The 24,966-nt window shown below is 36.7% G+C and overlaps 1 protein-coding gene across 1 annotated transcript in view; it reads left to right on the top strand.

Moving 5' to 3' along the window:
* Positions 1-5,503: 5,503 nt before the first annotated feature.
* LOC122089405 (dihydrolipoyllysine-residue acetyltransferase component 1 of pyruvate dehydrogenase complex, mitochondrial) overlaps positions 5,504-24,966 on the top strand; it is a 25,018-nt gene continuing 5,555 nt past the window's right edge. The window contains exons 1-16 of the mRNA XM_042659109.1: positions 5,504-5,779; positions 10,705-10,755; positions 11,166-11,220; positions 11,299-11,332; positions 12,343-12,392; positions 12,487-12,531; positions 12,651-12,724; positions 15,204-15,273; positions 15,537-15,728; positions 15,845-15,889; positions 16,944-17,017; positions 17,529-17,598; positions 17,783-18,178; positions 19,452-19,512; positions 19,603-19,647; positions 19,740-19,823. Coding sequence (XP_042515043.1) covers positions 5,685-5,779; positions 10,705-10,755; positions 11,166-11,220; positions 11,299-11,332; positions 12,343-12,392; positions 12,487-12,531; positions 12,651-12,724; positions 15,204-15,273; positions 15,537-15,728; positions 15,845-15,889; positions 16,944-17,017; positions 17,529-17,598; positions 17,783-18,178; positions 19,452-19,512; positions 19,603-19,647; positions 19,740-19,823 — 1,441 coding nt within the window. The 5' untranslated portion in view covers positions 5,504-5,684. The remainder of the gene's footprint in view (positions 5,780-10,704; positions 10,756-11,165; positions 11,221-11,298; positions 11,333-12,342; positions 12,393-12,486; positions 12,532-12,650; positions 12,725-15,203; positions 15,274-15,536; positions 15,729-15,844; positions 15,890-16,943; positions 17,018-17,528; positions 17,599-17,782; positions 18,179-19,451; positions 19,513-19,602; positions 19,648-19,739; positions 19,824-24,966) is intronic.

Raw genomic sequence — 24,966 nt, 5'->3', positions numbered from 1 at the left:
CCATTGTAAAAACTAGTTTGAAACACCTAATAAGGTGCGTTGAAGACGAAACTTCACGAACCGAGAATGGGTTTTATGGTCATTTTGATATAAAAATACCATGTCCCAAGCTTTGACATAATCAACATAATCATATGACCTGAGTTTAAGGCCAGAGATATTATGAAATTCTCGTTTAAATGAGGGATAAGGTCCTCATTCACGATCCCTTATGATGTTTAATATATTAAGCTTTGAATAAGCCCTAACATGAAACCTTCGATAGGAGTGCTGAATATGAGCACTCTGAGTTTCTTCAAGGATTCTTTCATAGAAATAATGAGTTTTATCACCAAAAGATGGATGGAGATGGTCGCGAAGGTAAATGATTGCAAGTTCTGATGGGGTGTGACGAAGGTGGATATTTTCAATGGGAATGACTGGGATAAAATTTGTTTCTATGAATGGAGAATTATTAACAGCCTTATTTTAGGTTATTGAGGGAGTCTGGACTGAAGTAGGAGTGAATGTTTCTTGTAATTGCCAAGAAGAAGAAGAAGAGGCAACTTCTTTATTAGGAGAGGCATGGATAATAGCCTTTTGCTGAGGAGCCCTGTAAAAATTCTCGGGTTAGAAAATCAGGTAAACTCTTAGTACCTCATTTAATGAATTCAATATCAAAATCAAAAACAGAAAGAAACGATTGCCATCGAGCAAAGATTTGTTTTGAGGCCAAATTTTTGACATATTTTTCAAGGAAGTCTTTAGCCGCTTTGCAATCCACCCAAACAAGAAATTGCTGATTAAGAAGATCATTTTGAAATTTGGTTATACACAAAACAAGTGAAAGAATCTCCTTTTTTATTGTAGAATATTTTTGTTGGATTGAATTCTAGGTGCCTGAAGTAAAACGTACTAAGACTTATTTTGGAGGATTAGGACATTTTTGCTTCAAGATTCCTCCGAATCCAAATTCGGATGCATCCGTTTTAACTATTTTAAAACAGTCAGGTCATGCTAAGTTTAAACATGGAAGCTCCTTTGCTTTGAGCTTTCTTTTTCGGACATCATTAGTATGTACAGATGTCTATGGGTCAGGTTGTTGTTTTAACCTGTTAAATAAAACTTTGGCATCCTTTGCTAAATCTTTATAGAATTCAGCAATGCAATTCAGGCTACCAAGAAACCTTTTTTAAAGGTTTATAATTGATTACAAGTCTGGGTGCACCACGTTCAATTTCAACATTATTATTCATATAAAAGGCAGTGCAGCTCCAAGGAGATTTACTAGGTCTGATAAAACCTTTAGCAAGGAGTTCAAAAATCTCTTTCTGACAGGTTTCCCTTAAGTAATCAGGCATTTGAGCAGCCCGAGCTTTAGTGGGAATTTGGTTCTCGAAAAAATTATCTTCATAAGGGATAGTGACAATATACGTTTTTCGAGACCAAATGCAATAGGGATTTCAGAACAAACTTCCTTTTCAAGTTGAGCTAGAAAGTTTTTAACTCTGGCTTAAAAGATAGGATCATCAATTTTTTGTTGAATGCTCTTTTGTTAGATTTCAGAGGATAAAGAGCATAAATTTTTCTTTGGACTGAATTTGAGTCCGAATTTCATTCACCGTATGAACTTTAGGGGGTTCGATGAAATGAAAAGTGATAGGGTGATTTGACCGTAGATTCGATACTAATCGTAGATCTACTGCTTCTATGATTTCTTCCTTATTGGAGTCTTCTACATATCAAGCACCTGCTCATGCTTCAACATCTCGAGCTCAGAGCGAAATATTTGATGGAATAATCAACCTTCAGGGTACTAATGGAGAAGGTACAAGCCCTTCGTTAATAAAGTTTATATTTGCACCTGAGTCTATTAAGGTGATAGTTTTCAGGCTAAACTCTCAATTGACAACAATATCAATTATTATGTGCCATTTATGAGTTTGAACCTGTTGAACAATAAGGATTTGAGCATCTTCGGAAGAAACTGCAGCAGTAGTTGCAAAGGTACTAACTACAATATCTTTAGTTGCTAGTAGATCCTTAAAGGAAGCTTCTTCTTCGAAGTCTGGCTCAATCAACTGATGTTCATTATATAGTTCAAGAGTTTGAATTCTTTGCTTGAGACTCCTAACTTCAGTTTTAACTTTGTTGAGTTCCTTACGAAGTTTCTGAACAATTGGTTCTCGGATTTGAGAAGTAGATTTAACCCGATTGATTATAGTTTTGAAGCTATAATCTTTCACAGTAGGCTGTGTTGCAGGAACTGGGCTAGACTGAAGGTAATGTATTCATGTAATAATTGAGCCTTAGTTGCAGGATCAGTAACTTGATCAATTGCTTTTAAGAGAAATGATTCTTTGGGTAAAAGAACCATTAATCCATTTTCTTTAAGCATTGCCTGATAGGTATCACAACTACAGTGGGGAGTCTGGATTTTAGACTCAGATGAATTATTGTCAAATTCAAGCTGAGCAATATCTTGATCTAAATCAGACTCGGTGTCGGACTCAGGCTCGGACAAGCTATAAAGCAAGACCTTTTCAAGATTTTCCTTAAGAGAATCATCAATTTTTAAAGCATTGATTCTTGCTTTGGTTCGACATTTGTTTTGATAATGTCCTATTTTTCTACACTTGTAACAACACAAGGGTTTGTTACTAGGAAAAGAGTTTTGAGGACGAGATTTTGAAAAGTGTTTCTTGAAGAAGCGCTTAGGTTTAGACCTATATTGCTTGGTCTGATATTTAGGCTTAGAAAACTTAGAAAAGTTTTTATGAGTCTTCTTAGTGCTTGGAAGACGAATCTTCTCGTAATCAAATTGCTCACAATAATATCCTAGTTCCTTTCTTTAGACAATTGTTTTTTAGCTTAAGGTCTGTGCAAAGTTGAAGACCTTCATTACAAACTTTGGCAGCTAATTCAACAGGAGAAGGCCGAGGATAATAATAGTTTGTCAGTGCCGTAGGCATAATTTTATAAGCTTTCCTCATAACTCGATTAAGCTGAGGAACTGGCTTAGAAATTACTGCTTGTTGAGGCAGCATAGATTGAAATTATTTCTCAGCGGTTTCAATCACAGAATCTAAAGGATTAGCCAGAGAAAGAGTCATAGCTTGTTTTTCTTTGTCCTTAGAAACCTAAAGTTGACTGAGGCGAGATATTAATTCCTCAACAATGGTTGACTCAACCTTTCGGGTTGGGACATCCAAAACAGGAGGAGGTTTAAAAAGGACAGATTGGTTACTTCTTATTTGAGAAACATGGGCTTACCGAATTGGCTTTTGTTTATGCTTTGTTTTAGCATAAGAAGTAGACAGGATAGAATCCTTTAAGGTATCTATCTTCATCTCTATATGATCAGTCTGACTTCCTATGGACTGAAGACACAAATTAGTATAATTGTTTTGTTCAACAATTTGACTAAGATGAGTTTCAGTTAACGGAGAGGAGGTATAACTATAAGTTTTTAGAGGAGTTACCAATTGATTGATTCCTATCTTTAAGGTTTGAGGAGGAGGATGAATCGATTCAATTTCCGTTCCCTCTTTAGTAACATAAGTGGTTGATACCTTCTTAATTTCATTCACCTGTGGAGGGCTAGGTGATTTGTCCATTAGGTATATTTTTAACCACTGAAAGAATGAGAGATTTATTTGATGAGTTTTCATATGCGAAACCCATTTCTCATGAAGCTCTTGCCGCTGTAGAATGGAATAGTGGTCTTCAAAGATTCTTCGTTTTTCAGCATTCTTAGTGGACTAGTATTCTTGAATAAGGAATCGTTTATTGATATGAAATTTGGGTTCTTTTGTGATATGAAGCATATGTATTCCCAAAGGTGTTTGCATATCAGAGAGTGTTGGTGATGAAGACCCATTTTCTTTGTGTGTGCTTGTAAGTAAAGAGTGTAACACTTGTATTGAAGTATCAATTTCTGTATTCAAAGGCCATATATGTAAGTCCTGTTTATTAAACTTATTATTTTCATGTATTCACTATGAGAAACTTCTTGCCTAGAATTCTAATGACGTGTGATTCTTGAATAATTATTTTATTTCATTGTTGATGAAAACTTTGTTAATTTGTGCTCATGGATTTATGAATATCTTTTACCTCTCAAGATTAATCATATTCAATTATTATGTTTTTGACCTAGTTTTCTTCATCTACGGATCTGATCATTTTACTGAGTTGAAGAATGGTATTTCAGACCTTAAACAATTGATAGCAATCACTCTTCCCAGAGTTCAGCCATAATGTCAAATTACCATATGTAGTGAAGAAAAATTAAATCCTTCTGTTTTTCTCTTAGGATCATTTGCAGACTGCATCTATTTATACTAGGAATCAAAGAAGTGTAGTGAATTTTGAAAGGGGAGCTAGGTGAGAGTGAGAAAGGGTAGTTTCTGTTGGCTTGGTCCCATGCCGTGGTAGATAGATATCACATGCTTTTTTTTTCACTCCTAGCTACCGAACTTACCAACACATGAACGTTTGGTTCAAACTATCAATTGCTACCAAAACTAGTAATATATGAGACAAAAGGGAAAATGCCATATAGCCCTACAGTTTGTACACTCTACAGCACTGCTTTCCTATTAGCAAGGGAAAAGGTTTTCCAACTGCGAGAGATGGGTATGCTAGCACCCTTTCTTGCTGTAATTTTCCTACTAGTACGAAATGATATTGTTATCTTCCTATACATGAAATTGTCCGTTGCATTTCATTAGTGCATTCTTCTATACAACTCGTTTAAAGAAATCTCACCCTAAAACTAATAACAGAAAATGAGTTGTTTGGGAGGAGGATAATTGTTTGAATTTAGATATAAAAATTGAAATTTAAGCATTCATTTATACATTTAAAAGTTATAATACCATGCCTTCAATGGCACAATTCAATATTTAAGGAAAGGATCATATTTAACCAAACCAATCACCTTTCTGGTTAAAAATTAATTTTAAATAAAAATAAATATAATGCTTTGACTTGGGATCACTACTTTCCTAAGATCTGCCTCTCTAGTAATTAACTCTATAATAAACAACAAATAGATATAATTTTTTCCCTCATTCATGTTGAGGGAGGAATCCCCTCATCAATCACCACTTTCATTGTTCATGTTTGATTAGATTAGAATAGAATGGGTGTTTTTATTTTTTAATTATATAGTGACATAAGAATCCAATCACAGCAATACACCATTAGTGAAGTGATTCTTCCTTCTTGATTTCTGATGGACAACTTCATTTGTTGTTAACATAATGCTTTGACTTGGGATCCCTACCACCTACTTAGTGGCATGAAAATGGAAGAAAGGTTCCTCTCCCTATGACGTAACCACCCCACTCCATCTCACATTTTCAGTAAACCACCCCCACCACATCTTACACCATCCATTGGGTGTGGGTTGAATGCCATATGATGACAAGATTATGGCATCTGCGGGGACCCACACTTTTGATTCCATTTTGACGATGTTCACCGGTTATTTTACTGACAGCGAAGTAGGCCGAAAGTTCCCACATGTCTGCAGGCCATCTCATTTTTTCCGATCGCAGAGACACTGTTTTGAATATTCTTCTTTCTGATGGGCTCTTCTTCTTCCTGAAGGAGAAGACCATATAACCCTCTCTGGAATTGCCCAACCCGGCGGCAACCCTTCAGTTTCTCCGTCTTCCTCTCCTAAATCAGAGTCGTAAATGGCGCTTTCTCGGCTGCGCCAACTGGTTATCTCACGGACTTCTCCCGTCTTCAGGGTTCGTCCTCTTGTTACCACCTCTAGGTCCCTCACACGGTATTTCTCTTGCTCTTCAATTCAATTCATGGCTTACCATGTTTCCATTTTTCATTCCTTTTTTTTTTTCTGGTGGTCATATTCTTTGAATTGTTATCTTTTGCGCTTTTCTTCCACTTTTTATGCCACTGAGAGATCGATAATGCGCTTTTGTGATTCCCTTGCTGCTTTCATATCTCTTGTAAATAGTTGTAGTGGATTCACTGGATACGAGTTACCTTACATAGTTTTGAAATGAACACATCTCATATAACTTCTGAATTCTCCTAGAGAGGTTCTTTTGATGGATTGATCATGCCTTGGCGGCTTGGGCGGGTTGGTGGGGGGTGGGGGAGCAATGGCAGCAAACCCACTAAATATTATCGAGAAAAGTAGTCTGAGAAGGTCGATGCCAATAGCAATTCAAGGAATGTTGTTTTACGAAATTGATACTCATAGGACAACAAAGTTTGGGCTGGACCTTTTACATCATAGGTAGCCGTAGGCATTTAATTCCACTTCAACTGCAAACAGGGAGGGAATCAAAATTTTTAGCCTTGTACTGGGGGCTTTTCCTTGTAAATTATAGACATCTTGTCCAACTGAAAAACTTTGAGAGAATTTAAGCCATGCCTACGTATTTCTTGAGAACCAGCAGTATTACCTTTGAGATGGGGGAAGACGTCTGACCTCCTAATTTCCCACTTAAATGATCGGTGGGTCATATATTGGTTTCTCGATTTGTAGCCTCTAGACTGGCAATCAAAATTGTTAAGAACATTATTGCAGTTCCTTTCGTGTTTTGGGCTGCTCAAATTAAAGAGGGAAGAGAAAACCAGCAGAAGAAACTCGATGCAATCTATCTTATTAAAAGCTTCATTCCAAGTGGTTTTCCCAAATTTAACTCTTGTATTTCACTTGTATCTTCTGTTAGATCATTGGCCCTTGATTCTCTTTCCATTATCAGAGCATTTGACTTGCACCATATTATTCCCTTTTTCTTGTGCAGTTGTTGGTCTTGTTGTCACATGACAGGGAGGTCTTGCTTGACTTGCCTGCATCTTTTGCCTATCATTTCTATCACAAAAGTTCTCATAAATGCATTCAGTTCTAATTCTATCCTCTAATTTTTCCAACCATTCATCCCAAAATTTTTTCTGCACCCACTTCCACGCATGAGTAGTTTCTTGCTTATTCAGAATTTCTTCGAATCTTGGTTTCTGTTAATCATTTCCATCTTCTAAGTTTCTGCACATTGTATGTGTCAGTCATACAGTGCAATAGAAACACCTCTATGCTTCATCCAACCACTTTAATTTGATGGGGAACCTTTTCTTTCTTTACACCCCGTAGGGCCGTAGGTATTGAAATTGCTTTGGATTTATCTTGTTCATCAGTCTGTGCCCTTATTCCTGTTCTTATCTTTGTTAGAATTGTAGTTCGTACAAAAATATCATACTAGTTAAATTTCCTGGGACATAAAGCAAATGCATCTCAACTCAGCCCCTGTTTGCATCTGATGGGGAATAAACCAAGGGACCTTGGGGAAGGAGGGGAGGGAGAAGAATTTCCTTAAACACTTGCTATGTGTGTCCTCCTGATCTGACAGATCAGTAAAGCGGGAAAATAATAGCATGGTGAAGGAAGGCCAGGGTCTTGGTATATTTTGTTATTAATTTTTAAAATTCATAAAAAAAAAGGGTCTTGGAAAAAATAGGTTAGGGCCTCTTGGACAAGGTATATACTTAATGGTTAAATTTCTGTACCCCATTTCAACAATTGCAAACTGGCAAGTATTAGGGTTCATAGTTTGGATAAAAACATGTAACGAATGAAGAATTGAGGTTATGTAATGAGAAAATGACAGAGAATAGCAGAAGTGCTGTGGAAACAATATGAAACAAGAAGAAGGGAGATACCTCGATGGGGATCCAGTCTAGAAGAAGAAGTGCTTCCTGACTTTTCGTATTCGACACAGAAGAACTACCATAATTGAGAGACATCTAGCATGCAATTGACTAAATGTCTGGTTCTATGTTACCTAATCATCTATTTATCAAATGAGCCCTACAGAGCTTGCAATCTAGTTGTCAAGGCGTTGCCTAGCCACCAAGGTGGTTTGTGAAGGCTAAGGCATTCAGTCACCTTACCGTCAAGCTGTCTTGGCTCAAAAAGCCTTCCGGGAAGAAGAAGTTTGCATCAGGGGATTGGGGGAAATGGGGCAAAATGGAGGAAAATGAGGACAATGGAAGAAGCATCAACGGTCGTTTCCCCAGCCATAGCTATTGTTTCTGCAGAAGCAGAAGCATCAACATCAGGACTAGAGGATGAGGAAGTTTGTGTTTAGTGAGTGAAAAAAGTTGTTTACTCATTTTACACATAAGTCCTTATATTTTAGGAGTTACATAATTTCTTTTTTACACAAGTCCTTTAAAATTTAAAGGCAAAAAATATGATATTTTACACCTAAAACAATTGTTTTCATGACGTTTATATGACCCAAGGCACCTGGGCGACCAAGGTGCCTGACGCCTTGATACCTATGCATAAACCCCCCACTTTAATGGCAAGTGCCTAGGTGAAAAGGCTCCTGGCCACTTCCTTTGGTTCCCTTATTGCTGTGACAACATGGCATGTAGAGCTAAAGTGACAAGTTGATGAGCTTCTACACAATTGTTTCATTAGAGACAGCCTCAGCCCCTGCGCAGTACTAGCCCTTCTGATGCAATTGCATGGCTACACTGGCTTGCACTAGGTTGGAAACCTAGATCGAGAAGAACCTGGTTGAAACTTGGGTTTTGGTCCAATAGGGATTTAGGGGGTTACTTAATTATTAGGGTTATTTTTTATAGTTTCATTTTTCTATTATTTTATTCTTCTTGTTAGTTATCATTGGTTGGAGTCCTATTAGTTTCAAAGTCTATTTTTCAGTTTCAAATAACTATTAGGACTTAGTTTTTGAGTATCTTTATATATTTGGAAGGAAACAAGTGCTTGTGTCTTTCAAGCTGAGTAGTGTGTGTGGCTTTGGTAATGGATAAAGGAAGGAGACGATTACCCAGCTAGTGGTATTGGTCAAAACTCCAGCTTGGTTTTGACCTTGTTCATGACGAAACCAAAGGTCGAAATGGTTTGTACCAGGTTTTGACATTGTTTCAACAGGTTGCACAAGTTCTGCTAGTTTCACATGTTTTGACACTTGGTTTCAACTGAGAGCTGGGAGTTTCACAATTCTGATAAAACATTTGTAAATCACTTGATTTTGTAGTTTTTGGTATTTTTCTACTTATTAAACCCTTCTACAGCTTGGATTTGCGTGATTTGAGCTTGAAGGTAGTGGTTCCCCACCCCCCAAAAAAAAAAAAATCTAGTTTGGAAGAATTAGTACATAGACAATTAGACATAGTGCTGGGCACAAAATACATACATATGTGCTCATAGTTGTCATGGCGTCATGGCTACCCAAGGCAGTGGAGGGGTGGCTAATCGATTTGGCGGCGAATCGCCCACTATGGCGTTGCCATGGCGATCAAATCGCCCATGTGTTATTTTTTATTTCCCCTATTTTCTAAAGTTATTTTGTATATTATAATATATACCTTATAATAGAAAAAACCAATCAACATTAAGCTACATCAAGTCATAAAAATCAACATAGTCACACTCATATCAAGTCATAAAAAATCAACATGCATTAATGACATTTAGAGAAATGCTCTTCTTCTGTAATAAGTTTTATTGGTCAAATGATTTTATTTTTAGATGAGACTTTTTGTATTAGGTATAACACAAAACTAGCTTTCCAACAAGTCTAAGATTACTTAAATCTGAATTGTTATGACAAAGTTTCTAATCAAACTTATTTTAAAGTGTGTGAATGTTGTTAAATCACCTTAATGAAAATAATTTTATTGACATTAAAACAAAAGATTATTTTACCGGACTTTCGGTTTTTAGTAATGTTCTACCATGATAAGATTTATAAAATTTTTAGAATTCAGAAAAACCTTAGCATTCGAAAGTTGAAAATCACCCTACAACCAAAAATCTAGTTGTTCTTGGACCTGGGGGTTGACTTTTTATCCTTTTAGAATTTGATTTTTAAACTATTTTTATTGGATTCAAATAGGGGTTATTTGCTTATTTATGAATAATATCTTAAGTAAATGAAATAACAAAATATAAAAACATTTACTTTTTGCTCTTCTGCAATACAAAGATCCTTACCTTTTCAACCAGCCCTTGCACCCCTTCACTCCCACCACCTTTTAAAAAAAAAAAAAAAAAAGGAGAAAGAAAAAATGTTGATGGTAGGCGTGGGAGTTGAAGTAAGAATGAGATTTTGAATTGGTTTCAACAACTGTAGTCAAAGGTTTTTTTTCCCCTGTGTGTGTGTGTGTGTGTGTAGATTGTAGTCTTTAAACATAGTTTTAACTAATTTTGCTTCTGAAGTGATATCATGGTTTCCATCCTTATATCTTCTTTGTTTTGTTTTGTTTTTTTTTTTTTCCTTTTAAAGTTATATTCTCTCAGTAAGGTCCCTGTTCCTGAATATATAAATAGGTGATCTTGAGCATAAGACTGTTCCAACTCTTGTCACATGGCGAAGTGCACATGTTAAATTTTTCATCTCATTCTCATGGTGAACCTTTTGTATCTTCCTTCACGTATGATTAGTTAAATGGACCATGCCATGACTTGTACAGAAGAGCACATTATATTATTCTAGGAGATTAGGACTTGACATAACCATAGATGACCGTGAGAAATGATGCATTCATTTGTCCTATCATTTCTGAACTGACTTGATTGTGCTGATTAAACTGTTATTTTGGTATCAAATGTGTATTGGTGCATACGAAATTTACAAAATTTTACCTCAACTCCTGGTAAAGCTGTGCATTATTTCTAATTATATGTTTGGTTATTCTTGCTTGTCGATGCAGCCCGACTGATGTACAAAGTCATATTTTCGAGGGTGATTGCACTCTGCTCAGGTCTGTTTCTGATTATTTTCTTTGCTTTCTTCCATCTTAAAACTTCTTATGGTTGTCCAGTCTGTTTTATTACAACTAATATACAATTTCAGAGTCAGTTTTGGTGAAATGTACGGAGCTGTGAATAAATTGGACGTTTTCCTCTGCTTCTCTAACCTCTAATAATGCGGGAGAACAACTCAACTGTTTCTTGACATTGACTGATGGAGGATCATTTCGTGGAGCTAACATTCCCACCATATATAACTTTTTTTTTTTTTTTTGGGTGGTTGGTGGGGGGGATGCACATTTGTTTTCAGTACTCATTTTGCTTTCTGTGTCTGTCTCTTTTGTGCCTTTTTGCCTCTTCTTGGATTTTCTTTTCTTTCCTTTTTAACCCAGTATTTCACTAATAGTTAACTTAACACCAGGGGAATAACATTACCCACTATTGATGGAGTGTCTGCAAGTTCGGTGATCCTCAAGGTCAGTCTAAGATATGTTGTTTAAGCTTGAGTTATTCTAGAAATGCTGTCTGACCTCTAACATTGGGTACTATTGCAGTTGCAGTTTGGTGTTCGGAGTTTCTCATCTTCTGGTAGAGAATCTTTCTTTTCTATTTTAAGCACTCTATTTTATCTGTAATTACTGTTGGAAATCTTATGCATAATTTACTTAAAACAAGCTTGCTTAGTTTTCTCTTTTTGTTTTAATTCTTGATGGTGCTTATAGTTCAGTGTTTGCTGCCTTTTAGTGGCCTGACTAGAAGAGCTTATTTCCAATAAAATAATAAGACTTATCTGCATCATCAAATCATTAGGTTGAAAAAAAAAAAAAAAAATAGCAGTTTGGCTTTGGACCCTAGGTTGCTAGTTACGTTGTAGCCTGCTGGATCTTTTCACTTATATAACCTATTTGACTCATAGTTTAGTACTAGAATACACATACAATTGAAATATCTATTATGAATGAAGAAAAACCATTTAATAGTACCCCAATGTCAAAAAGTGTTTATGACATAAGGGTTTATAAAAAATAAAGGCCAACCAATACATATTAACCCTATATATTTTTTGCAAAAATTAATTTTGAAGAAAAAGGGTTTACCTTTAAGTTCAAATCTTGCGCACATCTTCACTCAAATCCACCAAATGATTGATGTAGATGGGGTTTACTACCACTCAATGCGTTGATACAGGCAAAGATTGGAGTGTTTTGGGGAAAAAAAAAGGGATTTCCAAGGTTCCCCAGAGGTTTTGGTTGAAACGCAATAACAGTTGAAATTTCGATTGTTATGAGGTATATATCATTAGGGTTGGTAACATTTCTCCAAAACAACCAAAACATTTCGGTGGAAATTTTTATAGAAACTGTATAACATGTGTGATGCCAACATTGTTCCAGCTTTAAATCAAAATAATTCATCAAAGTTCTGGTATTTCGACTGAAATTTCAAACCATGGTAGAAAGTATGTTATTTTTATCTCTTGTTGATACTTCTAGTTTTAACAACTTTCATCTGTTAAAGAGGGAATGCTTTTTCTTAGTTAGACAACTTGATTGATTTTTTTTTTAAAGATTTTTCACTGGGGTATTTTCTTCCTGCAGAACTTCCTTTGCATAATGTTCTTGGAATGCCAGCACTATCCCCTACAATGGTATGAAAACTGGGAACAGTGCTTGATGTGAAATTTTAAGCATGGTTCTTATGATGCATTTCCTCTGAGATTTCATTTATGTGTTAATCTGCAGAATCAAGGTAACATTGCAAAATGGAGGAAGAAAGAAGGAGATAAGGTAGTTAAATGTATAGTACAATGGAATAACTGCAAAGTCTACTTAGTGATTGTGTACAACCGATTTGATGTCTATTAGCTAGTCTTTTTTCTTTTCTGATCATTTATTCAATCTAACAGATAGAAGTGGGTGACATACTATGTGAGATAGAGACAGATAAAGCTACTCTTGAATTTGAAAGTCTTGAAGAGGGGTAATACTCTTTTTACCTACTATGAACTTCTATGCCGGACAGCACATTCTATATGGTTCATTTCAGAGATTAACATTTGAGGCATACTCTGGAATGCCATTGTTTTCTTGACAACTTGGTTGAGAGTTACTGACAGAATGTTTTGGATGTGGTTAATATCAATATCTCTACTTTTTTTGTTGGCCACCATGTGATACAGGACAAAAGGCTGTTGAGTATGGTGATAGTCTGTTTTCCCTCACTCCCTCTTCGGCACACAATTGCTTTCTTTCTCAGGTGGCCAGTTTTGCTGCCAAGAATTAGAGGTCAATAGTTTCTGAAATATCTTTACTTCCTTAAAGTTGGAAGTAATCTGGCAAACCGTTTGGTGGGTAGTAGTTGTGAATATAGGAAAAGTCTATATTACTGAGAAGATTAGTACTTAATGTGAAAGGTCATTGTTAAACATATCATAGGAACAGCTTATCAATAATAGCCTATCTTATATTCTATGGTCCCCTTCAGAATTCAAGCCAATGATTAAAAAGCAACATCCATATGGAGAACCCTATACCATTTTCCCCCAAAAGTTTGAAATTGGCCAAGAAAGTACCATTTTCCTAGAAAAGTTCGAAATTTGCCTAGAAAACACCATTTTCCCAGAGAAGTAAATTGGTTGTGAAAGCACCAGGCCCCCCAAAAAGTTCAAAATTTGGCTGTGAAGCGCCATTTTCCTGGAAAAGTTCAAAATTTGCCAAGAAAGCGCCATTTTTTCCCCAAGAAAGTATGAAATTGGCCATGAAAGCGCCATTTTCCAGAGGAGTCATTTCAGGCCTACCTCTGGCACTTTAAGTGCCCCCAATCTGAATCATACACCCTTCTTTACTGGAGCATTCAAAGTGACTCTGTTTCATATGTTTATACCTCCTCAAACAACTCTCTCTATCAAGCCTTGGAGCTACTCCTAAATTAGCTCTAATTTGTTCATTTTCTTGTTTAATCTTTTCTAGTTTTACCGTTTATCCATCTCAACATCATCATTACAACTATACTAAGTTTGTTTATATGTTGTTTCTTTGTTACCCAACATTCTGCTACATACATCATTGTTGGTCATATAACGGCCCTATAAAAATTCCTTTGAATTTAAAGGAATACATCGATCACACAATACTTTAGATGCACCTCTACATTTCATCCACCGCTCTAATTCTTTGTGCAACATCATCTTATATGTCTCCTTTTTTATTTCTGTTTGAACCTAAGTGCCTAAATTATCACTTTACTTTTTTTTTTTGGGTAAGACTAAATTATCACTTTACAGTATCTCCTTATCATCAATTTTCACTACCCCACTTTCACTCCTATTTTTTCTAAAATTACTCACCATATACTCTGTTTTTGTCTACTTATTTTATAACCTTTTGATTCCGAGAAGGTTCTCCATAATTTTAACTTGCCATTTACCCCTGCTTCTGTTTCATCAACCAAAACAGATCCCATGAGGGCTTAACATTTTTTGAAGCAAATTAAAATATCAACTTAAAGAATAAATTCTAGATCTAATTTCTAATTACGATAAATTCATAAGCTAAAAAAATCCCGTCATAGATTAACACCCTATCTGTCACAACTTTCTAATACAACCTGGAATAACAGGATCTTGGTCTCATTGGGAAGGTGACTGAATACGCTTCCTCAAAGCACCATTGACGTTAAATGGACAAGTTTTGATGTAAAAAAATAACTATAGAGAAAAGTGACTGAAACAAAACATATAATAACTTGAAATCGAAAAAAAGAAACAGCCATGTTTTTTCACATGTGCAGATCTTGCTTGAGTTGGATACATGCATCTTAAAGAAGAAACATCATGGTTTGAAACTTGGGATGTGAATGCATCACTGTCTTGACTTCATATTGACCTAGTTGTATTTTATTTTTGTTTTCCTTAATTTTTTATTATGCACCCCTTATTTATTTTGTTATGATCTCATCAAGTCAATGAGTTCCACTTTCATAATTTCTATTTTAAACTCTGACTTGCAAGAAGGCATTTTAACTTTTGCTCTAGAGTAGCACTAAAAGTCAACAGAGAGACAAAGAGCTATTTTTGTGTAAAGCATTTCCTCTGGAGTTGTCCTCAAAATGGGGTCACAAAAAGCATTGAATGGGTACTTTAGTAGTTACACAATGGAGTCACAAAAATTGTAAAGTTCTGTTTACCAATACCCTAAAACTCATCTCATGACCCCGAATAGGGGCAGCATCAACCACAATATGAAAGGGGCAAATGTATCTGTGCATTATTTATTCTGCACTTCTTCCTATACCTCTCTCTCCACCTCGAGGGAAGAAAAAGAAGATAAAATTCTGGGTCTGTGCTTTATATAATCCCTTATATATGTTTTATATTTTGATAGTTGGGCTTCTACTTGATTCTACATGATTCAGCTACCCTGCAGAATTGTATTGATTTTTTGAAGGAAAATTTTGGCAGGTTCCTTGCTAAGATACTAGTGCCAGAAGGTTCAAAGGATGTTCCAGTGGGAAAGCCTATTGCAATAACTGTACGTTATGATAATTATTGTACAAATATTACCTTTTCAATTGTAATTTTTTCTTCTCTGTCATGGAGAATCAATTGCAGCAACTGTTATATCATTGGTTGCTGTAACAAGATTTGCTTGGAGGATTTATGACTGCATGGATATTTTTTATTGGAATACACTACTCTGCTATGTTCTTTACCTCTAATATGTGTGATGTCATGGACTCATGGGCATTCAAGGTATCTGATGTGTTTTAAACACTAAATCCTGATGTTTACAAGGTTGAGGATCCAGATGATATTGGAAGTGTCCTTGCTACTGTCACCAGTAGTTCCAATGCCAAAGAGGAGGAATCAACAGAGACATATGTCAAGAATGAAGATAAGGCACAGAAAACAAGTTCTCCTGGGGTCAATCCAGCAGAGCTTCCTCCACATACAGTTCTTGGCATGCCTGCGCTATCCCCCACAATGGTGAGAAATTGGGGAAATAGTTTGACATGGGACTTCCACTACATTTTGTCATGTCCATTTTTTTCTTTTTCTTTTTCTTTGAAGCTTATACCACATTTGCATCTGTGCCTTCACAGAATGAGGGAAATATAGCAAAATGGAGAAAAAAGGAAGGAGAAAAGGTCAGTATGTTTAAATTTGATATCATATAGAGATTAGTGCAGTTTTCATTGCTAATACTTTGGCAGCCTTTTATGTAGCTTTTCATTCCTCATTTGGGCCTGGAATGGCTTTTGGGTCCAAAATAGATTGTTCATTACTGTGTTGCTCATTATGTAAAATGGAAATTTAAAGACCTTCAAAATCATTCATTCTCGGAATTTTGATTTTGAAAAAGACTATTGATGTTGCAGAGATGGTTCTGGTGGTGCATTCTACCTCAGCCCCACACATGCAGGCTTTGACATCCTGGTCATGGCACCCAGGGAATTGGCTTTTCTGTTGGAAGCCCCTCTTAGGTCCAAGGGATTCTGAGGGGGCTTGCAGTCTATAAGGCAGAAGTTATTGTTATTGGCTGAGGGTGGTAGAGGAGTTGTTTTGGGGGGGAGATAAAGATGGTGTCAAAGGGATTTAATTATGACGCAGGAGTAGTAATGGTAGTTGATACCCCCAAGGGGGTTGCTCATTTGGCATAGACCAACACCTCAAAATTAAGAGGTCATGAGTTCCAACTCTCCTTGGGGACCTAACTATCAAAAAAAGAAAGTAATGGTAGTTGATAGCGCTTTCAGTGATGGGATATGGGTGGGATAGTTGGAAACGAGCAGAGGGTGTATACACTTATGCTGCCTTTGAATCCCACTTATTCCCTGGTCAGATCCACGTGAATTATTTTTAAGTCTGGCTGAGATCGATCATTGGCAATATGTCTAAGTTGTTGGCGAAGTATAGCAAAGGAGGTTTGGTCTATTTTGGGGAAGGGATAGGGAGATGGCTCAGAGGAAGAGGGAGTTGGATCCATTTTAAATCAAAATTCATTTTACAATGTAAATTTGACCAAATGAGCTTTTCATTCAAAAAATAAAATAAAAAATTTACAGTATTTATTTGTATGAAGAATGAAAGTGAAGAATGGGGAATGGGAAGCTATAACAAATGCTTCCTTAGTCTTGCTCCGGTGGATAGCTAGATACTGGTTGCTATCTTTTTCTGTTAATTTTTTGGTTGTCATAACAGATAGAAGTGGGAGATGTGATATGCGAGATAGAGACAGACAAAGCTACTCTTGAATTTGAAAGCCTTGAGGAGGGGTAATTATGTTTCTTATTGCTTCAGCTTGTACATTGGACATCATATAAGGTTCATGTTGCAGGCTACCGTACTACTTGCTCTGGCCTTTCAAGTTTCAACTCGCTTCTCCATTCTCCAAAATTTCACTTGAATCTTACATATTGAGTGCTTTTCCATAGGCAGATCCTCAAGATAAATATTTTACAGTTCTCTTTCTTCCTTTAGCATGGCTACTACTTGTTACTCTCTGAGGTTTTGTTTTCTTATACTTTTTGAGAACATTATGCTAAATTGACTTCCCCAGACCCTGCAGTGGCAGGAGCCCTTTTTTTTTTTTTTTAATGCTAAATTGACTTCCAGTGCTATTCTGGGTCTTCCATGCCTATTTTTTTTCTTTGGATTCCATATATTCCCTGTAATAATTTTGTGAACAGAAAATGCTAGACTATTCACTTGAGTTATACATCTATTGGCTTTCCCTTGACCACACTTAAACTTAAGATGATATGAGGAATTTTTTTTTTTTTTTAGGTTCCTGGCTAAGATACTAGCACCTGAAGGTTCCAAGGATGTGCCTGTGGGAGAACCTATTGCTATAGTTGTAAGTTTTGGTCATTTAATGCATGCATGCCTTCATGAAAGACTATGTGCAGCTATTCTCAGTTATATTAAACTGCAAACATACTATTACTATTAATTTATGTTTGTCCTAATCATAGGAGTCTTTATCTGTCCAAAGCATCATTATATGTTTTAAACTCTACTGCTGGATTTCTACTTGCCAGGTTGAGGATTCAGATGACATTAAAAAAATTCCAGATGCTGTTACCAGTGGTTCAGGGACTAAGGAGGAAAAGGCAACTCATCAAGATGTAAGACATGAAACAAGGGAACAGAAAACAAGTAGGATCAGTCCATCTGCAAAGTTGCTTATTACAGAATTTGGATTAGATGCTTCATTATTGAAGGCAACAGGCCCTCGTGGAACACTTCTAAAAGGTGATGTTTTGGCGGCAATAAAGTCGGGAATTGGATCTTCAAGAACTTCATCTTCCTCCAAAGAGAAGCCAGTTTCATCACCTCAAACACAACCACAAACCTCCCATGGACCATCTTTGGAGTCATGCTCTCCACTGCATTCGGATACTTATGAAGACGTGCCAAACAGTCAAATTCGCAAGGCAGGTTTCTCTAAACTGTTAAAAAGCATTGACCATGTTTCTTTATATTTTAGTAGCATCACACTATCTTTTGCATTTCTTTATACACTATCTTCGTAAATAAAGAATAGAAATCGAGGCCCTGAAATACCCACAAGTTGACTGCAAGTAGGCTATACAGGACTCCTAAAAGAAATTAAAATGAGTAAAATCCAATCAAGGTGTACTCACTGGTTCTAATGTTTGTAGGAGCTGAACCACCCATTTTGATAATTAGGCCCCGGAAAAGTATCATATCCATGGCCCACTATTTCATAAAGTTCTGGTTCCATGTTAATGCCTAGAGCTTTCTACCTGCACTAGTGTTCATGACCTATACCTATGTGGCAGCCATACTGGAGCTACTGCTTGGTTTACTTGGTTCGAGCATGAACAACAGAATGGTGTTTCTAGAAAGTGACCAGTTCAAGAAAATGAATGTGAAATTCTTAATTGCGTGTTGTGAAGACTTTTTTGTATTCCAAATCTTTACTATTTTCTTTTCTTGATAAGATACCATCGATTGTGGCTAAATTTGTTCAGCATGAGGCCCGTGCTTCTTAATTATGCAAAGCAAGAATGTGGAGAAATATCTATTTAGATGCATCAATGGAGAATACAAAATTGTACTTCATAATCCACATATTTGGGTTGTTTTTCAAGAGATGAACAAAGTTTAGAAGTATCAGCGCTTCAGTCAAATACAATAGGTTGACCATTAGTGGTAACTTTTTTCTGGATTATCTGCCAAGTCCTGGCTCTTCAGACTGCAGTTATTCATATGCATTAATTAGAGATGCTTTTATCTGTGGTCATGAAAGCTGATCTAAAATTACACGATTTTTTCTCCTTGTCAACTTGACGTACATTTTTACATATGGGGAAATTTTTTTGTGACGGAATGTTAAAACTAGATTCACTATAAAGCAGAGCGGGAATATTTCTTTCTAGGTTCTACAATTAATATTTCTAGACAGACTAAAACTTTTCACTGCATTTGTTCAACTCACAGTCAAAGCTTTATTGTGCTCCTCTATCTTCTAATTGCATATGGAGATAATTGTTATACTCTGATTATTGAGAAATATAATAGCAGCATTTGCTCAGTTTTACCATGCATTTTAATGCATGGAGGGTTTTAAATTTTTTTTATTATAATAATTATTATTAACATTATCATCATTATCCTTATCAGTTATTATATTTTCTGCAAATCCTTTTTCTGAGTCATTTCGTGAGCCCTGTAGTTTTGCAGGTGATAGCGAAAAGGCTATTGGAATCAAAATATGGTACACCTCATTTATATTTGTCCTCAGGTTAGCCACTTTCAGATGTTGATACTTTTCTTTCCCTAAAATTTGTATCAACTTTTCAATAACATGAAAATATCTGGTGGTTTCTGTCAGATGTTATACTGGATCCTCTCTTAGCTTTTAGGAAGGAGCTTAAAGGTATGGGTTATAGGTATATTTTCTTCTGTATATTGTAGCTGATCTCCTTAGAAAAACTTGATGAATACTAGTCTCTCCAAATCTCTGTGCAGAGAAACATAATATTAAAGTTTCAGTAAATGACATTGTCATCAAAGCTGTTGCAGTTGCACTAAGGAATGTGCCTGGAGCAAATGGTAAGACATTTCTTAAAATGAATTTGTACTTAAAAAAAATGAATGGCACTGGTTGCTACTACATGGTTTCTGGTGTTGAAAATTGCTTCTTTTAGACTAGTGGAATCAATCATTAAATCCTTACTATTTTGGCTAATTTTTCTGCTGTCATGTGTATGCTACTGTATTAAAAATGATACCAAGGTCCTGAAGATGTGTAGCCGCAGGTCCAAGAAAAGGATGAACCTATTTGGTCCCATGATTTTGAAAACTGAATTTTGTTGACAAAGCAACAACAACAACACAACTCAGCCTTATCCCAACTCATAGGACAAAGAAAAAGAAAAAGAAAAAGAAAAATAAAGGGGAAAAAAGAGAGAAAAGAAGAAAAAAAAGCAACGCAACACCTTTGGGACATTCCACTTACAAACATTCGGCAACACAGATCTTTGACCTCCAAGAAGCTCTGTTAGATGCCATAGTAGGGTCAAGACCTAGCTTTTGCTTGTCTCTCCTTACTAACTCATCAATGGCCATTTTCGTCCTACCCCGAGCCTTTTTAGCTCCATCCATCTAGATCTGATCACTCTTCCGTACTAGAGCATCCAAAGACCTCCTTTGGATATGTCCAAACCATCTTAATCAACATTCTCTGAGCTTATCCTGAATTGGGGCAATTCTGATGTCAGCTCTAACCTGGTCATTCCTCACTCTTGTCTCTCAGAGTTTTTCCACACATCCATCTCAACATCCTCATCTCTTCCACACTCAACTTATCTATATTGAGCTTTTGACTGCTCATATAGATAAGTTGACTGCTCAACTTATCTATATTGAGCTTTTGCCCAACTCATAGGACAAAGAAAAAGAAAAAGAAAAAGAAAAATAAAGGGGAAAAAAGAGAAAAAAAAAAGAAAAAAAAGCAACACAACACCTCTGGGACATTCCACTTACAAACGATCATCAACACAGATCTTTGACCTCCAAGAAACTTTGTTAGATGCCATAGTAGGGTCAAGACCTATCTTTTGCTTCTCTCTCCTTACTAACTCATCAGTGGCCATTTTCCTCCTACCCCGAGCCTTTTTAGCTCCATCCATCTGGATCTGATCACTCCTCCGTAGTAGAGCATCCAAAGACCTCCTTTGGATATGTCCAAACCATCTTAATCAACATTCTCTGAGCTTATCCTGAATTGGGGCAACTCCGATGTCAGCTCTAACCTGGTCATTCCTCACTCTGTCTCTCAGAGTTTTTCCGCACATCCATCTCAACATCCTCATCTCTGCCACACTCAATTTATCTATATTGAGCTTTTGACTGCTCAACATTCCGCACCATACATCATAGCCAGGTCTTACAATTGGCCTGTTGAATTTTCCTGAAGCTAGAGAATCATATATCATGGTTAGCCAACTCTGATATACTTAATTCATCAGGGAATATATATTGAATTCATTAAAGCCTTATTATGAGAGATGGCTTATAGGATAGGTTTGAATGGTCTAGTATTCAGGTTCAGGTTTTATAGGTAAGTTCATATGAAGTTTGGGTTGCACCATGGCATTTAACGGAGTCTCTAATCTATCTTTTTATTCATACTTCCTTTTTTTTCCGGTGGGTAATCTCCTCTCTCATGCTTCTTTATGACTTTGTTTGGGGTTTGGATTGGGGCATCAAGTGAGTCAAAACTTGTAAGGAGCCCAGCCTCTTAGCATCCCTGTTCACTCCAAGTATGTGGATAGACCACGAAATCTGTTCTGGAATTGCTTTCTATCAATGTTAGTCTTTTATGCTAAATCTTGATTGCTCATATCTTCTCTTGGTCCTGTTCCTATCTTGGTATCTTCACCTTGACCCATTGGAAAACATACTGGCTCAATGCCACTCAAGTGTATAATTACAATGATTGCAAATTCACTTGTTTCTTGCCTACTTTAACTTTTTGACGCTAATTACTAAACCGTACAGGTTCGTACTTCATAGTTCAATGTGTTTGTGGGTTCTTTATTTTATTGTTTGATTTGATCCCGATTGTATCTACACAAGAATTCTTCGGGTTGCTAACTCATCCATACGATACTAGGTGTGCTATCTATGGGAGACCGCCTTACGTTCTAAAATCTACTGGTTGATTTGTGTAGGAACCCTGTGATATGCTTTACTTAGTCAGATGAAGTTCATGCAAAGCTGTCAATTTTTCTCGCTAAACTTTGCCAACTTTGCCTAACATTTTGGGTATCATTCTTGTTTTAATAGACCACACAAATGCTTTTCCTCCATCCAGTTCACCTTTCTTTGAGTACTACGTGGGCCACCAGCTCTGCTATCTGACCCCCAAGTTTGACTTGGTGACGTGCCGACATCATTTTTAGAGGGATTGCTGTTTGTTTTCTTTCACAAAAAAAGGGGGTGGGGTGTAAAAGACATTATGCATCATCTAGAATTTGGGATGGTAAAAGTCTATGCTAATGGCTAATGAATTATCTCTTTTTTCCCGTTTCACATCAAAGCAATGGACATGCCTAGAAAAATGCATTGGATTAAAGATCATCATTTTCTGTTAATATACGTGTCTCTTTTCCAGCATTTTATATGTTCTTTTATGGTGTTCAATTCATTCTTCTGTTTCGTTTCCCATTGTTATTCGTTCGACACTGCTCAAATCAACATGTTCTGTTATGAAGGGATGCATAGGTAAATTAGGAATTTATAGATGTTGATCAGTCAAAGATTTAAATGTAACTTCAATGGTTGAAATGATCACATTTTATTCCAGCTTTGAGCATGAATAGAATGAAATCGGAAGCAATGAAGAAGAATCAACGGCAATACAGAAGAAAATTGGGGAAGAACTAGGAAGAATGTCTTCAGGAAAAAGAAAAAAGTTGGCAGCATGGATGTGCTTCAAATGAATTGAATATATATATATATATATATGTATATATATATATATATTTGGGGATGTGATTCGTCATATAGGGGAGGGGTCAGGTTTTCGCAGGCCTTTTGTCTCCATCACATGGTGTATGTATGACCACCATGCATAGCCATACATATAACCTTTTGCCTATGTATATATATGAATGATTGATGTCTTTCTGTACCAACAATTTGTTTAAGTTCTGCAGTGTTGAAGCCAATAACATATTAATGTGTAGCCTGTGGCCCCTGCATCAGCACGGGGGCCAATGAGGGGGCACACATGGGCATCAACAGGGGGTGGGGCTGTCATTTACCCCTCCTGGTGTCTTAGTGTAGGGGCTGCGTGACCAGGTAGGGTTCTTTTCCCCCATAAAATTCTCTATGCCAAGTGCCAACTCCTGGACATAAAAACAGCTTTGACAATGCTTCTTCGCTGTATTAGTCTTGTTTCATCTTGATTTAGTACTACGCTTTACTGAGTCCTGCTTTTTTAGTCAGTAGTTACTAAATATTTATACTGCTTCTCATCTTTCTCCATGCCAATTGCTTCTCGAGGTATCTTTTTCCTGTATTTGTACTGTTTCGTCTGCTAGACTTGTTCTAAGTCGTCGTTTTATTAATAANAACAACACAACTCAGCCTTATCCCAACTCATAGGACAAAGAAAAAGAAAAAGAAAAAGAAAAATAAAGGGGAAAAAAGAGAGAAAAAGAAGAAAAAAAAGCAACACCACCTCTGGGACATTCCACTTACAAACGATCATCAACACAGATCTTTGACCTCCAAGAAGCTTTGTTAGATGCCATAGTAGGGTCAAGACCTATCTTTTGCTTGTCTCTCCTTACTAACTCATCAATGGCCATTTTCCTCCTACCCCGAGCCTTTTTAGCTCCATCCATCTGGATTTGATCACTCCTCCGTACTAGAGCATCCAAAGACCTCCTTTGGATATGTCCAAACCATCTTAATCAACATTCTCTGAGCTTATCCTGAATTGGGGCAACTCCGATGTCAGTTCTAACCCGGTCATTCATCACTCTATCTCTCAGAGTTTTTCCGCACATCCATCTCAACATCCTCATCTCTGCCACACTCAACTTATCTATATTGAGCTTTTGATTGCTCAACATTCCGCACCATACATCATAGCCGGGTCTTACAATTGGCCTGTTGAATTTTCCTGTAAGCTTTAGAGGAATGCATCAATCGCACAAAACTCCTTTGTTGATAGAGCATGGATACTAATTAATACTGCAATTGAAGCTTGCTGAATCATTGTTATCACCCAAGTTTGAGATCATAAATGATAGGACTCTGGCTGAACTTTGTCTCTCTGCAGAATTGCTACTTATTCAAATAACTGCATTAGTTCTTACTAGTGGAACTTGAAGACCATGCAGTATTCTGGTGCTTTCATCAAGTAAAACCCTTGATTTCAATCAATTGAGCCCTCATCTCTGAAACTTCTTAGGTCATTTCGTCTGAAGGAGTTGAAAGGTTCGGTGGTTCTGTGTTTCCTATTGCTTGCAATTTATTCACCTGAGTTACTAATGCAAGGAAGTTCTAAATGTTTGCTTTGTGAAATGGGTTTCTAGGTCAAGTCCTAAATTAATTGTAGAATGTCATAAGTCTTTCCAGAATATCAGATTTTGATCCCAAATTTTTTGATAGGTAATATGGTTTCATATGATTGTAGAGAGAACAAGGTTTATGTGTTTATGACCATTGGTGTCAATTGTCATGGTGCTGAGGCGAGCCCAATCTTTGGCAAGGGTACCTTGACGCCTTAGTGCCTAGGTGATTAAAGTGTGCATATACAACAGCGGGATATTAGGTACAAAATACAAGACTTTGACCTTTTAAGACGTAATTTTTTTTTTTTTTTGGGGGGGGGGGGTGTGTGGGGTTGGGTTGTATAAAATTAAAATTATTCTTATTGTACTATAAACAGAAGGGAGTAATGTACAAATCAAAGCGTATTTCTTTTAACAAAATATTTTAAGAAATAAAACCCATTGAATGGGTGTCTTCTTCCTCCTCAATGCTAGAAGGTGGAGGCAGCAGTGGTCGTTGTAGCGGACAGGAGAGGAGGCAGTGTAGTTGTTGCAGGACTGGCAGCGGCGGTGGTTGTTGCAGTGGAACAGATAGGTAGTTCTTTATCTTCTTCTGGCAGTTGCAGCAGTGGCTTCTCCTCTTTTTTCCTTTTTTCTTCATCCTTTCCTCTTTTCCTCCACTTTTC

This window comes from Macadamia integrifolia, chromosome 9, assembly GCF_013358625.1.
Source record: "Macadamia integrifolia cultivar HAES 741 chromosome 9, SCU_Mint_v3, whole genome shotgun sequence".
In the NCBI taxonomy this organism is placed as follows: domain Eukaryota; kingdom Viridiplantae; phylum Streptophyta; class Magnoliopsida; order Proteales; family Proteaceae; genus Macadamia; species Macadamia integrifolia.
The sequence above is the reverse complement of the archived record's forward strand: the minus strand, read 5'-3'. Positions and strand labels throughout refer to the sequence as shown.